Raw genomic sequence first — 12,384 nt, 5'->3', positions numbered from 1 at the left:
AGAGTTTTTGTAAATGAGAAGATGATGTTGAGACATAAAGGAAAGAAAAACGTCGTCACACCAAAACTCAAAGTGGGAACAAGTGAGCTGAGGCTGTGTAGTGCTCAGCACGATGCCTGGCACACAAGCACTAGATAAATGGCAGGTGTTGTTATTATTCATGGAGAACACAGCACCCATTTCAAGAAGACTTAGATTCTAACGCATCTGTTTGCAGAAATGATAAAAGAACACAAACCATACAACAGTTCATGTGGATGTCGAGTGCTTTTCACCCAGCAAAGATCATATGGGATACATGCCTGTTTGATTTTCAGTTGACAGGCAGCCATTTTTGTGTATAAGCCATTTATCTCTGTAATTTCACCAAAAGGCTGAATTCACTGAAATCTGTTTTAAAAATTACAAGAAAAGTAGTCAATTTGAGAAAGTTTATTGGCTGCCATTTCATTTTAAGGCTTATGAGCACCTTTAAATCCCAATATTAGGTCTGATGGATCAATAACTGTTGTCTTAGAAGAAACACTATTGCTCAGAAGAGAGAAATTTAATTTCAGAGGAGAGCCGATTGAAGTTTCCTGTAGAATCAGTGATGCTACAAAGAAACCTGGACTTTTTCCTTTCCCAGCTCACAAATCATTCAGGCTACAGCCTCCTTCTGCCCGCTGCCCCTCCCTACACAACTGCCTTGCTAACAACCTGCCAAACTAGGGAGTCTGGATCTCTCTCATCCCGAGGATCTCTGGGGCGCTAATCTTGCACTCAAGCACTCCATTACAAAAGTGTGAAGTGAGCTTACTCCACCATACAAATCAAGATAAAAAGGGTAAGAACTGCTAATACACACTAAACGTGTCTTCCAAGCCTGTCACTGCTGTACAGAGGGTCTGACATACCTCCTGGCACTGTGGGGGTGGGAGATGGGTGGGCACAGACTCCAGCCATTCACTCCCATTGGAGATGGCAGAAGGTGTGCACCGCCCTCACTTTGACCTGAATGTGGCACACAAACTATCATCCTGCACGCCACACCACAGACCACAGCTGATCCTGGGTCATTTTTAGATTTACTATCTGTTACGCCTCAGATAGTTTTTGCTATTCAAGGAAAGTGAGTTAACTAAAATCACAATATAATGTATAATATAGTCAAAAAAGGATCCCACCACCATTTCCATTTTTCACAACACAAATGGCATCATTTATTCAACTGCCTACTTGACATCATCGTTTGGATGTTTTTAGAACATCTTAACCTTGACTGAAATACAAATCTTGATTTCCCCCAAGCCTGCTCTTCCCAAAGTCTTCATTTCTGTAATGGCAACCCCATCTCCCCAGTCGCTCTGGCCAAAAACCTTGGCGTTATCCTTGACTCCTTTCTTTTTCTCATATCTATACTGTCTGTAAGTAAATTCTGTAGTCTCCATCTTCAAAGTATATCTAGAATGCGGCCACTGGTAATCTCTACTCCCACTGTGGTCTGAGTCTGTAATATACCCCTAACTATTCTCCCTGTCTTTACCCTTGGCCACCTCAGTCTATTCTAACATAGCAACCAAAGGGATCCTTCGAAAGTGAAAATCGGATCATGGCGCTCTCTGCTCAAAACCCTCCAGGGATTCCCATCTTACTCACTTTGGTAAAAGTCAAAGCCCCACCACGACCCTGACACTCCTCCAACCTTGCTTCTCATCAATCTCCTCCTGGCTCGCTGGGTACCACAGCCAAGCACGATGGTCTCAGGGCCTCTGTACTTGTTTCCTCTGCCTGCAGGGCTCTTCCCCCAGTTAACTGCCTTGCTAGGCCCCTCACTTCTTCATTTCTCTGCTCACATGGCATCTTACCAGCGAAGCATTCCCTGACCACTGAAATAAGATACACCTTATTCCCATCACTTTTTTTTTTTTTTTTTGGCCGTGCCCCACGGCATGTGGGATCTTAGCTCCCCAACCAGGGATCGAACCTGCGCCCCCCTACAGTGGAAGTACGGAGTCTTAATCACTGGACCGCCAGGGAAGCCTCTCCCATCACTTTTTCTACCTCTTACTTTGCTTCTTTCTTTCTCTACATCACTGGAAAATAAATATATTCATTTGTTTGTTTATGACCTCCCCAGCCCAGTAGAATGTAAGCTCTAGGAGGGAAGGAAATTTTGCCCATTTTGTCCATTGCTGTTTTCCCAGGGACTAGCCTACACTAGTAGGCTAGGAAGTCATAAACACACATGGTAGGCACCCAATAAGTATTTGCTTAATTAACGAGTGAATGACTTGCAGAGAAACTTTCAACTGACTAATAGGCTTGAGATCTCTTCAAGGCAGGGACTGACATTTGATCATTTTAGTATAAATGTGTAGGAGGAGGCTGCATTTTGGTGGGCAACAGATCGGGGATGGAGGAATGAGAAAGGAGCCCTTAACACACATACACGGTTGCCTTAAATTCCTGATTTAATTAGCTCTGAATACATTCATGAGGTGTCCATGCAGCAGGAGCCCAAGAACACAGACAGCAGCTCTGCCAACAGCTTCCTTTGGTCCCCTGGGGTCCCATGAATGCACAACTGGTGATGCCTTCTGGGCCAGAAAAACTAAATTCTTTTACATCCCAGGCCTTTCCTGCTTGAGCTTTCATCACCATTCCAGAAGCTTCCCTGTCTGTTTCTGCAGATATTTATAAACATCAGGCTTTCCTGGTTCTCAACCTCCAGCAACACCAAGGCCACACTATCATGGGAGGAAGGTGGTGGTCCCTCAATAGGTTCTCAGCCTCTAGCTCTTCTGGGTCCAGGGAGCGATTTCCCTTCAGTGCTCTCCCTCTTCCTGATTCCCTACCCTTTTATCCAGATGCTGTGGATACTGCAATGCTTAGCAAACCACGATAACAAATCCATTTCCAACTGGATTCTATTATTTTTAACAGGTTTTTGGTGGAGTCTAGGGTTTTCTGTATATAAAATCATGTCATTTGCAAATAGTGACCATTTTACTTCTTCCTTTCTGTTTTGGAGGCCTTTTATTTCTTTTTCTTGCCTAATTGCTCTATCTAGGATTTCAATACTATGTTGAATAGGAGTCGTGAGAAGGGGTATCCTTGTCTAGTTCCTGATTTTAGAGATAGCTTTTAACTTTTCATTACTGAGTATGATATTAGTTGTGTGTTTGCCACATATGGCCTTTATTATGTTGAGATACGTCCCTTCTACACCCACTTTATTGAGAGCTTTTATCATAAATGGGTGTTGAATGTTATCAAATGCTTTTTCTGTATCTACTGAGATGAACATATGGTTTTCATCCTTCATTTTATTAATGTGGTGTGCATCACGTTGACTGATTTGTGGATGTTGAACCATCCTCGAATCCCTGGAATAAATTCCACTTGATCACGGTTGTATGATCTTTTTGACATATTGCTGAATTTGGTTTGCTAATATTTTGTTGAGGATTTTTGCATCTCTGTTCATCAGAGATATTGGCCTGTAATCTTTTTTGTGTTGTCTCTGTCTGGTTTTGGTATCGGGGTAATGCTGGCTTCTTCACAATGAGTTGGAATGTACTCCATCCTCTTTAACTTTTTGGAAGAGTTGTGTAGAATTTGTATTATTTCCTAAATTTTTGTAGAATTCACCAAGGAATCTATTTGGGCCCAGAGTTTTCTTTGTGGGAAGGTTCTTAATATAATTTGAATTTCTTTACTAGATATAGGGCTATTTAAATGAATCATTTCTTCTTGAGTAAGTTTTGGGAGTTTGTATCTTTTAAGGAATTTGTCATTTCATCTAAGTTGTTGAATTTATGGGAATAAAGTTGTTCAGAATATGACTTTATTATTCTCAACAGTAATAGAATCTCTGGTTGTGTCACCTCTCTCATTCTTGATATTGATAATTTGTGCCTTCTCTCTTTTTTTTCTTTATCAGGCTGCTAAGACATCAATTTAATTGACCACCTCAAAGAACCAGCTTTTGGGTTCATTGATTTTTCTCTATTGGTTTTCTATTCTCTATTTCACTGATCTCTGCTTTGATCTTTTTAAAAATTTCCTTTCTTCTGTTTATTTTGGATTAACTTACTCTTTCTAGTTTTTAAAGTAGACGCTGATGTCATTAAGTTGAGACCATTCTTCTTTTCCAATATAGGCATTTAATGCTACAAAATTTCCCCTTACATGCTGCTTTAGTGACATCCCACAAATTCTGACATATTCTATTTCTATTCTCATTCTGTTCAAAATACTTTCTGATTTTCCTTTTGATTTTTTCTTTGACCCATCTGTTATTCCTGAGTTACATAGTTCCCAAACATCTGGAAATTTTAAGACACTATTCTATTACTGGTTTCTAAATTTAATTCCACTGTGGTCAGAGAACATAATTTGTATCACCTGAATCCTTTTAAATTTATGGAGACTTGTTTTCTGGCCCAGAATATAGTTTATCTTGGTAAATGTTATGTACACACTTGAAAAGATTGTATATTCTGCTGTTACTGAGTGGAGTGTTCCACAAATGTCAACTGGGTCACACTGGTTGACAGTGCTGTTCAACTCTACTATATCCTTGCTGATTTTCTGTCTACTTGTTGTATCAATTATTGAGAGAGAAGTGTTGAAATTTCATAATTGTGGCTATGTCTATTTCTCCTTGCAGTTCTATGAGTTTTTGCTTCATGTATTTTAAAACTCTCTTATTAGTTGCTTAACCATTTAAGATTGCTATGTCCTCTTAATGAATGATCCCCTTATCATGAAATGACCTTCTTTATCCCTGGTAATTGTCTTTGTCCTGAAATCTATTTGACTGATATTAATATATAGTCACTCCAGTTTTCTTTTGACTAATGTTAGCACAGAAGATCTTTTCTATCCTTTCACTTCTAATTTATTTGTATCTTTATCTTTAAAGTGTGTTTCTTGCAGGCAGTATGTAGTTGGATCTTGCTTTCTTATCTAATTGGACAAGCTGCTTTTCCACTAAAGTAATTACTGTGATTATTTAATGTGATTATTGATATGGTTAGGTTAAAGTCCATCATCTTGGTACTTGCTTTCAATTTTTCCTTTCTGACCTTTGTTCTTTTTTCCCCTCCTTTTCTGCCTTCTTTTGGATTAACCGAATATTTTTCATGATTCCATTTTATCTCCTTTGTTGGCTTATTAGCTACAACTCTTTATTTTGTCATTTGAGTGCTCCTTTTAGGGTTTATAGTATATACTTTCCTTTTTTTTTTTTTTTTTTTTTTTGCGGTACGTGGGCCTCTCACTGCTGCGGCCTCTCCCGTCGCGGAGCACAGGCTCCAGACGCGCAGGCCCAGCGGCCATGGCTCACGGGACCAGCCGCTCCGCGGCATGCGGGATCCCCCCGGACCGGAGCACGAACCCGCGTCCCCTGCATCGGCAGGTGGACTCTCAACCACTGCGCCACCAGGGAAGCCCCCTATAGTACATACTTTTATATACTTTAAAAAAAAAATTTTTTTTTGCAGTACATGGGCCTCTCACTGTTGTGGTCTCTCCCATTGCGGAGCACAGGCTCCGGACGCGCAGGCTCAGCGGCCATGGCTCACAGGCCCAGCCGCTCCGCGGCATATGGGATCCTCCCGTACCGGGGCATGAACCCGCGTCCGCTGCATCGGCAGGCGGACTCTCAACCACTGCGCCACCAGGGAAGCCCATACTTTTATATACTTTTAACTTTTAAAGTCTAATTTCAAATGACATTATACCACTTTGTAAGTAGAAGAACCTTACTATGTTACATTTCTCCCCTCTAACCTTTATGGTGGTATATATTTTACTTTTATCTATGCTTTGAACACAAGGATATGTTATTATTTTGGGTTACACAGTCAGATATCTTTTTGAAAGATTTAAACAGTAAGAAAAAATTGTATGTATTTACCCACACAGTTACTATTTCCAGTGATCTCCATTCTTTGAGAATGAAGATCCCTTGCTGCTTTTGTAGCCTGTTGGGGATGTAAAGGCACTCAACAGAATCCAGGCCTATTATAATAGTACGAGCTTATAAATTCTTTTGAGGAAACTGAGCACATACCATAAAGTAACCATGTTAATTAAACAAAAAGGAAAAATCAAGAAGGAACATGGAACCAAGAACCTGGTAGACTCGGGCCTTTTCTTGTGACAAAGATGCCATTCAGGTTCATTCATTACTGGAAGCTATATTCATGGACTGGAGAAAGCAGGTCAGGATTGTAGGCTGCTTTCACCCCCACCATGGATAATCTTTGCACGGAAGAAGCTGATCATCCAACGGAGGGGTGTGCCCGGGAACTTTTAGACCCAGGCAACTTCCAGCAGTTGGGACTCCGCTGCTACCAGCTCTGTGCCCTGGAGGGGGCCTCCATGTGTGGCTGCCACGCAGACCAGCAGGGCCCCCGGGGAGAAGAGAAGTGGGCCAGCCCACCAGCCATCCTTGTTCCTGTTCCCTTGGCAGGAGGGGCCGAGGGCAGGCCTGCTCAGAGCCAGCTGGCCACCTCCCACGTGCAAACCCAGCAAGTGGGGCCGGACCACCTAGTCTCCACTCTCCGTGGCTGCATGCTCCCTGGTGCAGCTTCTGGAGGAAGCAAATGCAGTTGGCGCAAACAAACAGCCCCTTGGTCCTGTCCTTGACAGGCTGCTGCCAAAATTCAGTTTGAAGGAGTAGAAGGCAAACATAAACCTCAGCTCCTGCCAGAGAAGCTGTTTAAGCTAAAAGCAACAGGAGGGACTGAGTGGCTTGACTGCTCTAACTTCTTCACACATTTCTGCTGTCAAACTGCAGGAAAGATTCTCCCACCCCACTTCCCCTGGAAAAAAAGAAAAGCTCTTCAAGACATCTGTCAACTCATTTATGAAAAGTCAGCTTCCCAATAGGATAATCCATGTGAGACAGTTTCTTGCAATTGAGTTTTTATCTTATCAAAATAAGTGCTGGGGGCTTCCCTGGTGGCGCAGTTGTTGAGAATCTGCCTCCCAATGCAGGCGACATGGGTTCGAGCCCTGGTCTGGGAAGATCCCACATGCCGCAGAGCAACTGGGCCCATGAGCCACAGCTACTGAGCCTGCGCGTCTGGAGCCTGTGCTCCGCGACGGGAGAGGCTGCGATAGTGAGAGGCGCGCGCACCACGATGGAGAGTGGCCCCCGCTTGCCGCAACTAGAGAAAGCCCTCGCACAGAAACGAAGACCCAACGCAGCCATAAATAAGTAAGTAAATAAAATTTTTAAAAAGATAACAAGTGCTGCTATTTGCCAGTGTGGACTAATACAGATTAAATAGAGTTAATTCTTAACTTTCAAGTATTATAATAGGATATTCTGGATAAGATTCCATTTTTCCTTGGTTTGGATCTTTTTCATATTTTTATTTCCTCTTTTTCACACCATTGTCCTTCTTCTTCCTTCTTTCCCTTCTTGATGTTTCCTTTCCTGTTCTTCACACTGGTCTATCTTATACCAGTCATGCCTTAACCCTCCTTTCCCTCCTTTCCTGTTGATATTTTTTCTTCCTCCTGCTGCCCTTTCTCTTGCCTGCTCGTCACTGCTCTCCTTCTCCTCTTCAGCTCAGCTTCAATGCTCATTTGCCCTGTGACCCTACAGGATGGAGTGTGCTTAGTTGCATGCTTTTCTTTCCAATCAATCCCAGAACACTTTGCTTTTACAGAGACCTGCCCAACCAGGAAATCTCTCTGAACTCAGTGTCTTTGGCTTTTCTCAATAGCTCTTTTTAACTTCTGCCTAGAATTCCACTTGTTGAAAGGTGCCAGTTGTATAGGTGCCAAATATTTGAGGTCTCGTTATGTAATCAGAAACGGATATTTTAAATCAGGGAATTTTAGCAGTGCTCTAGTGCTTAAATGAGTCTTAATGAATACGTATTCAAGACTTAAAGCAAAAAAACAAAACTTTCATATGAAAAAATTAACAACAAACTACGGCAAATGTGAAATGGAGGTTTATAGATGTTCATATTAAATTGCTTCTTATCAGAGCAATGTAAACAATTTTCTTAGCTCTGCAAAATTCCACTGTAGCCCCCTCCCTCAAATTGTAAAGTAAAGCAGCTTAATGATTTTATAAAACCCATCTTTACCATTAAAAAATAAAAGTCAGCTTCCACAACGGGATTCTAAAAAAGGGTGGGTGTCAGGAGCGTTGGATTTAGCGACATCTTTTGCCATAACCTGGATACTGGTTGGGTGGGTGGGCTGGTAATACAGGAGAGCCTTAGGCCCAATTCACATCCACCCAGAACTGGGCCTCCTCCCCTTAAACCCAAACTCTGAACCTCTCTGCCAGGTTGGTGAAGCCTATGGTCACTTCTCAGAACAGTGTGTACAATGAATAAAATAAAATAGATGAGCTTGTAAAGGAAACCAGTTAGACTGAAATACTGTTATCAAAATAATAAAAGAATTTGAAATAGAGTCACAAATGTGCTTCTTCATTAACACATTAAATGACAAGATCTAGTGGAAGTTCTAAAAACTACCTTCATTCCAAAGCAGTGATGAGTATCTGTGACATTTCAAGATATCTGTAAAGTGATGGGAAAGTAAATGATTTCTTTTGGTGAAAATATCATAGGTGCTTCGTTGTCTACAGTCATAACTGAAGGGAACACCAGATCTCAGTGAGAGGTTCATGAAAAGAAAAATGCAATGTTGTTCTCATCCAAGTTTACAGACCCTCCTGAGTTCTATTCACAGACCTATCTGTGGGTCCTAGGACGCCTTGATTATGAAGACCTTTCTTCTTCTGGGCTGTCGGGAGAGAGCACTGCACTGGGAGACAGAAGGGTTTGTTCCCCGCCCCTGGCTCTCCCTCTAACAGCTGGGAGACTCACCCCTTTAGTTGTTAAGGCAAAGCGCCATCTTGCTTAGTCCTCTCCCGCAGAGGCTGGTGTCGGGTGGGGGTGTCCCCTGGGCTTCCAAAGCACCCTGTGCCTACTCCCTCACTGGTTCTCACCTGTGGTGTAATGGCCTGCTCCTGCCATCCACCCCCTGCTCTTGCCCAAAGCAGCAATAATGGCTCACTTATCATTATGTTCCTGGTATTCAGCACAGGGCTTGGTACACAGAAGACCATGAATATACATTTACTGGATGAACAGATGAATGAATGGATGAAAGCATCTCTCTCTCACAGTAAAAATATTCCTTATTTCACACCAGCAGTTCTCAACCCTGGCTATATGCGAGAATCACGTTCTGAGATTTCAGAAGATCCTCAGACCCAGGCTATCCCTCCAGAGATTCAGACTCCAGTGGCTGGGGTAGGGCCCCGACTTTTGTATTTTTTTAAAACCACCCCAGGTATAGCCAGAGTTGAGAACCTACAGAACCACAGAGCAGTAGCTGAGGTAAGAGAATAATGCTCCCAGATGAAACTTCTTTCCCAGACTTAGAAAGATGAAATTAGTGCAGAATTCTGAACTCCGAGAGGGGCTAAACATATAAATTGAGTTTCTGACCCTCAGAGTCGGGTCACAGTTCTGAATCCAACAACATCAGTAATATCTGAACTACATTCTCAGACTTAGGTGAAAAAAATCCCAGGCTTGACAGTGAAGACCATGAAACGAACAGCAAATGCTGGAGCAAGCCCTGCAAGGCCCTCGCTCCCTCCCCTCGCTGCAAGAAATCCTTGAGAACTGGGCCCTGTCCTGAGCAAGCAGCACACCTTCCGGCTGGGGATTCCTAGCTGTGTGCTTTCCTCATCTACAAAGTGGAGATGATAATAAAAACGCCAACCTCAAAGTACTATTGCAGGAACTGAAAGATGTAAGCGGGCAGAAAGCATTTTGTAAGTAGCCACACATGCTACTGAGATTCTTTATTATTACATTCTACCAACTGAGTCCTTACGGTGGAAAGACCTTATGACTTAACGGATTCTAGGTCAGACTTCCTGCATGTAAATTCTAGCGCCACCTCTTACCAGCTGTATCATCTCACGGTAACTATTTAACCTTTTTTTTTTTTGGCCTCAATTCCTTATCTGTAAAATGGTGATAATAAAGGTACCTATCTCATAGGGTTTTTGGAAGGTTTGGCTGAATTAATGCACTTAAAGTACCCTTGGTTCTGGGGCTGGTAGATGCAAACTATTACACTTAGAATGGATAAACAACAAGGTCCTACTGTAGAGCACAGGGCACTCTATTCAATATCCTGTGATAAACCATAATGGAAAAAAAACATAAAAAAAGAATGTATATATAAAACTTCAGCTTTGCATAGGAATCCCCTGGAGGGCTTGTTAGAACACAGACGGCTGGGCCCCTGTGCAGAGCTTTTGATTCAGTAGACCTGGGCTGAGATCCAGCAGTTTGCATGTCTAACAAACTCTTAGGTGATGCTGCTGTTGCTGGCCTGGGAACCACACTCTGAGAACAGCTGGCTTAGAGTAATGCTTGGCATACAGTAAGTACTTAATAAGTGTTAGCTGTTATTATCTTTTCCCGGCTTCTAATTTCTTAGTCCCTGAGCGAAACAGTTTATGCTCCACTTCTACTCAGTACTGCCTTCGTGAATAAACAATTTTGAAATCTTCTGCTTGCAGTGGTTCCCAAAGCGTGACCCCACAAACATCACGCGGGAGCTTACTTGTAATGAAGTTCTTGGGCCCTGACCCAGATCTACTGAATCAGGGATTATGGGCGTTGAGGCTCAAGGTCCTGTGTTCGAACTAACAGCCATCCAGGTGATTCTAATGCACAGCAACTTTAAGAGGTACCCCTCTGCTAGAAAATCACCATGACCACTACAGTACTCCTATTAAAAAGGGGAGGCAGGATGGCTTAAGATCCAGAGCAGTTTTTGGTTGAACTGGAGCTCAAGAACTGGCTCACCTTCTTAGTGTGGCCCTACATGAGTTATAATACCCATCTAAGCCTCAGTTTCCTCATCTGTAAAAATGGGCATCGTCACAGGACCTACATCACAGGGACCTGAGACAATGCAAATGAAGTGCCTGACACATGCTACCTGTTCAAAGAATGTTAGCTGCCACTGTTATCTTTATAATCATTATGATATGTCCTCTCTCAAAGTGAGTTGAGATAGCTTATAACCAACATATAGATGTACAGGTGCACAGGATAGCTAAAATAAAGATTAAAAAAAATAAAAATAAAAATGTCACACACAGAAGGTGGAGAAAGGGAGGATTGAAACGGCTGCTGCAAGTGTCTTGCAAATTGAGGTATAGACTTCCCTGTGGGCTAGAGTCAAAAAAGGAAATACAGAGGTCATGGTTTCCGCTGGTTGAAAAGAGGAAGGAGACCAGCTCTTCTGGAGAGACAATGTTGTCCCTCGGCCACACCAGTTCTAAATTCTAGGAGAATCTGATCACACGAACCTGTGCACGAAGGCCCTGGGTAACAGGAGGAAATCCCCTCCAGCAGTGCTTTATGTACCTTTTTCTTTAATTCTCAACAAGAGCCCAGGGCAAAATCTTTAGATCCCAGAAGATGAGAGATGTTACACTCACTTTGGGTGCCGAATATCAGGGAGAGAGCGATTCAGGGAGATTTTATCACTGACGTAAATGTTAAATCCATTTTCTCGGTATGCCTGATCCACTCTCTCAGCATCGGTCATGGGGAAGGGCCTCCCTTGTTCTCCGTTTCCTAGGAGCAAAGAGCAAAGTCAGTGTTGCCAATTAAATGGAGTGGGGAAGGGAAGATGAAAAATATGGTTAAATCACCAAGATAGAACTTTATATTTGATACACAGTGTTCCTCCAGATTTTGCAGGGCTAAAGAGGTGAGGGGAATGAGACTCAGCCATGGGCGTATCATGCACTTCAGACCTGTTCTCATGTAATGTCCCCAGCAAAGCTGTCAGGGTAGGCATACAAGCCCTCATTCTATAGACAGATAAACCAGGACTCAGAAAGGCTATAAAATCAGGTCTCTGGGCTCCAAAGCCCATGCTTCCCCCACTCTGCCAGGAGCCCTAAACATCCCTGACCCTGAAGTCTGGTCACCTGGATGGGAGGCCAGGTCACTTGCCTATGAGCTGATCAACCTTGGGCCAGTACTACCTCTCTGAACTGTAGCTTGTTCCTGTCTGGTACCCACACCATGCTGAGAACGTCAAATGAGAGGTTGCATACATGAAAGCTTTCTGTAAACTATAAACCCTATTAACCATGTGAGGAAATACTCACATGTGAGGCAAGGCAAGCTTTATACATAAATCAAAATTGCCACAAATGATAAAAGGTGTTTTGATTTTTTTTTAAGCCAGCAAACAAATTAAGATTTGCCTAGCCTAGGCCTGGACTGCCTGAAAAGTGTTGTTTTGAGCAATGGATTTGGGTGGGTCCAGTACCAGTTTTCCTCTCTCTTTACAATCCATCTGGGGAAAGAG

At 42.7% G+C, this 12,384-nt stretch overlaps 1 protein-coding gene across 1 annotated transcript in view; it reads right to left on the bottom strand.

The window, feature by feature from the left end:
- GALNT10 (polypeptide N-acetylgalactosaminyltransferase 10) overlaps positions 1–12,384 on the bottom strand; it is a gene marked incomplete at its 5' end in the record, with an annotated part of 112,949 nt that overhangs the window by 98,402 nt on the left and 2,163 nt on the right. Inside the window, one exon of the mRNA XM_007452850.1 lies at positions 11,501–11,639. Within this exon, the coding sequence (XP_007452912.1) occupies positions 11,501–11,639 (139 nt within the window). The remainder of the gene's footprint in view (positions 1–11,500; positions 11,640–12,384) is intronic.

Source organism: Lipotes vexillifer, unplaced genomic scaffold (genome assembly GCF_000442215.2).
Source record: "Lipotes vexillifer unplaced genomic scaffold, Lipotes_vexillifer_v1.1 scaffold697, whole genome shotgun sequence".
NCBI classification, from domain to species: Eukaryota; Metazoa; Chordata; class Mammalia; order Artiodactyla; family Lipotidae; genus Lipotes; species Lipotes vexillifer.
Note: the sequence above shows the minus strand (reverse complement) of the source record. Positions and strands in the feature narration are given on the sequence as shown.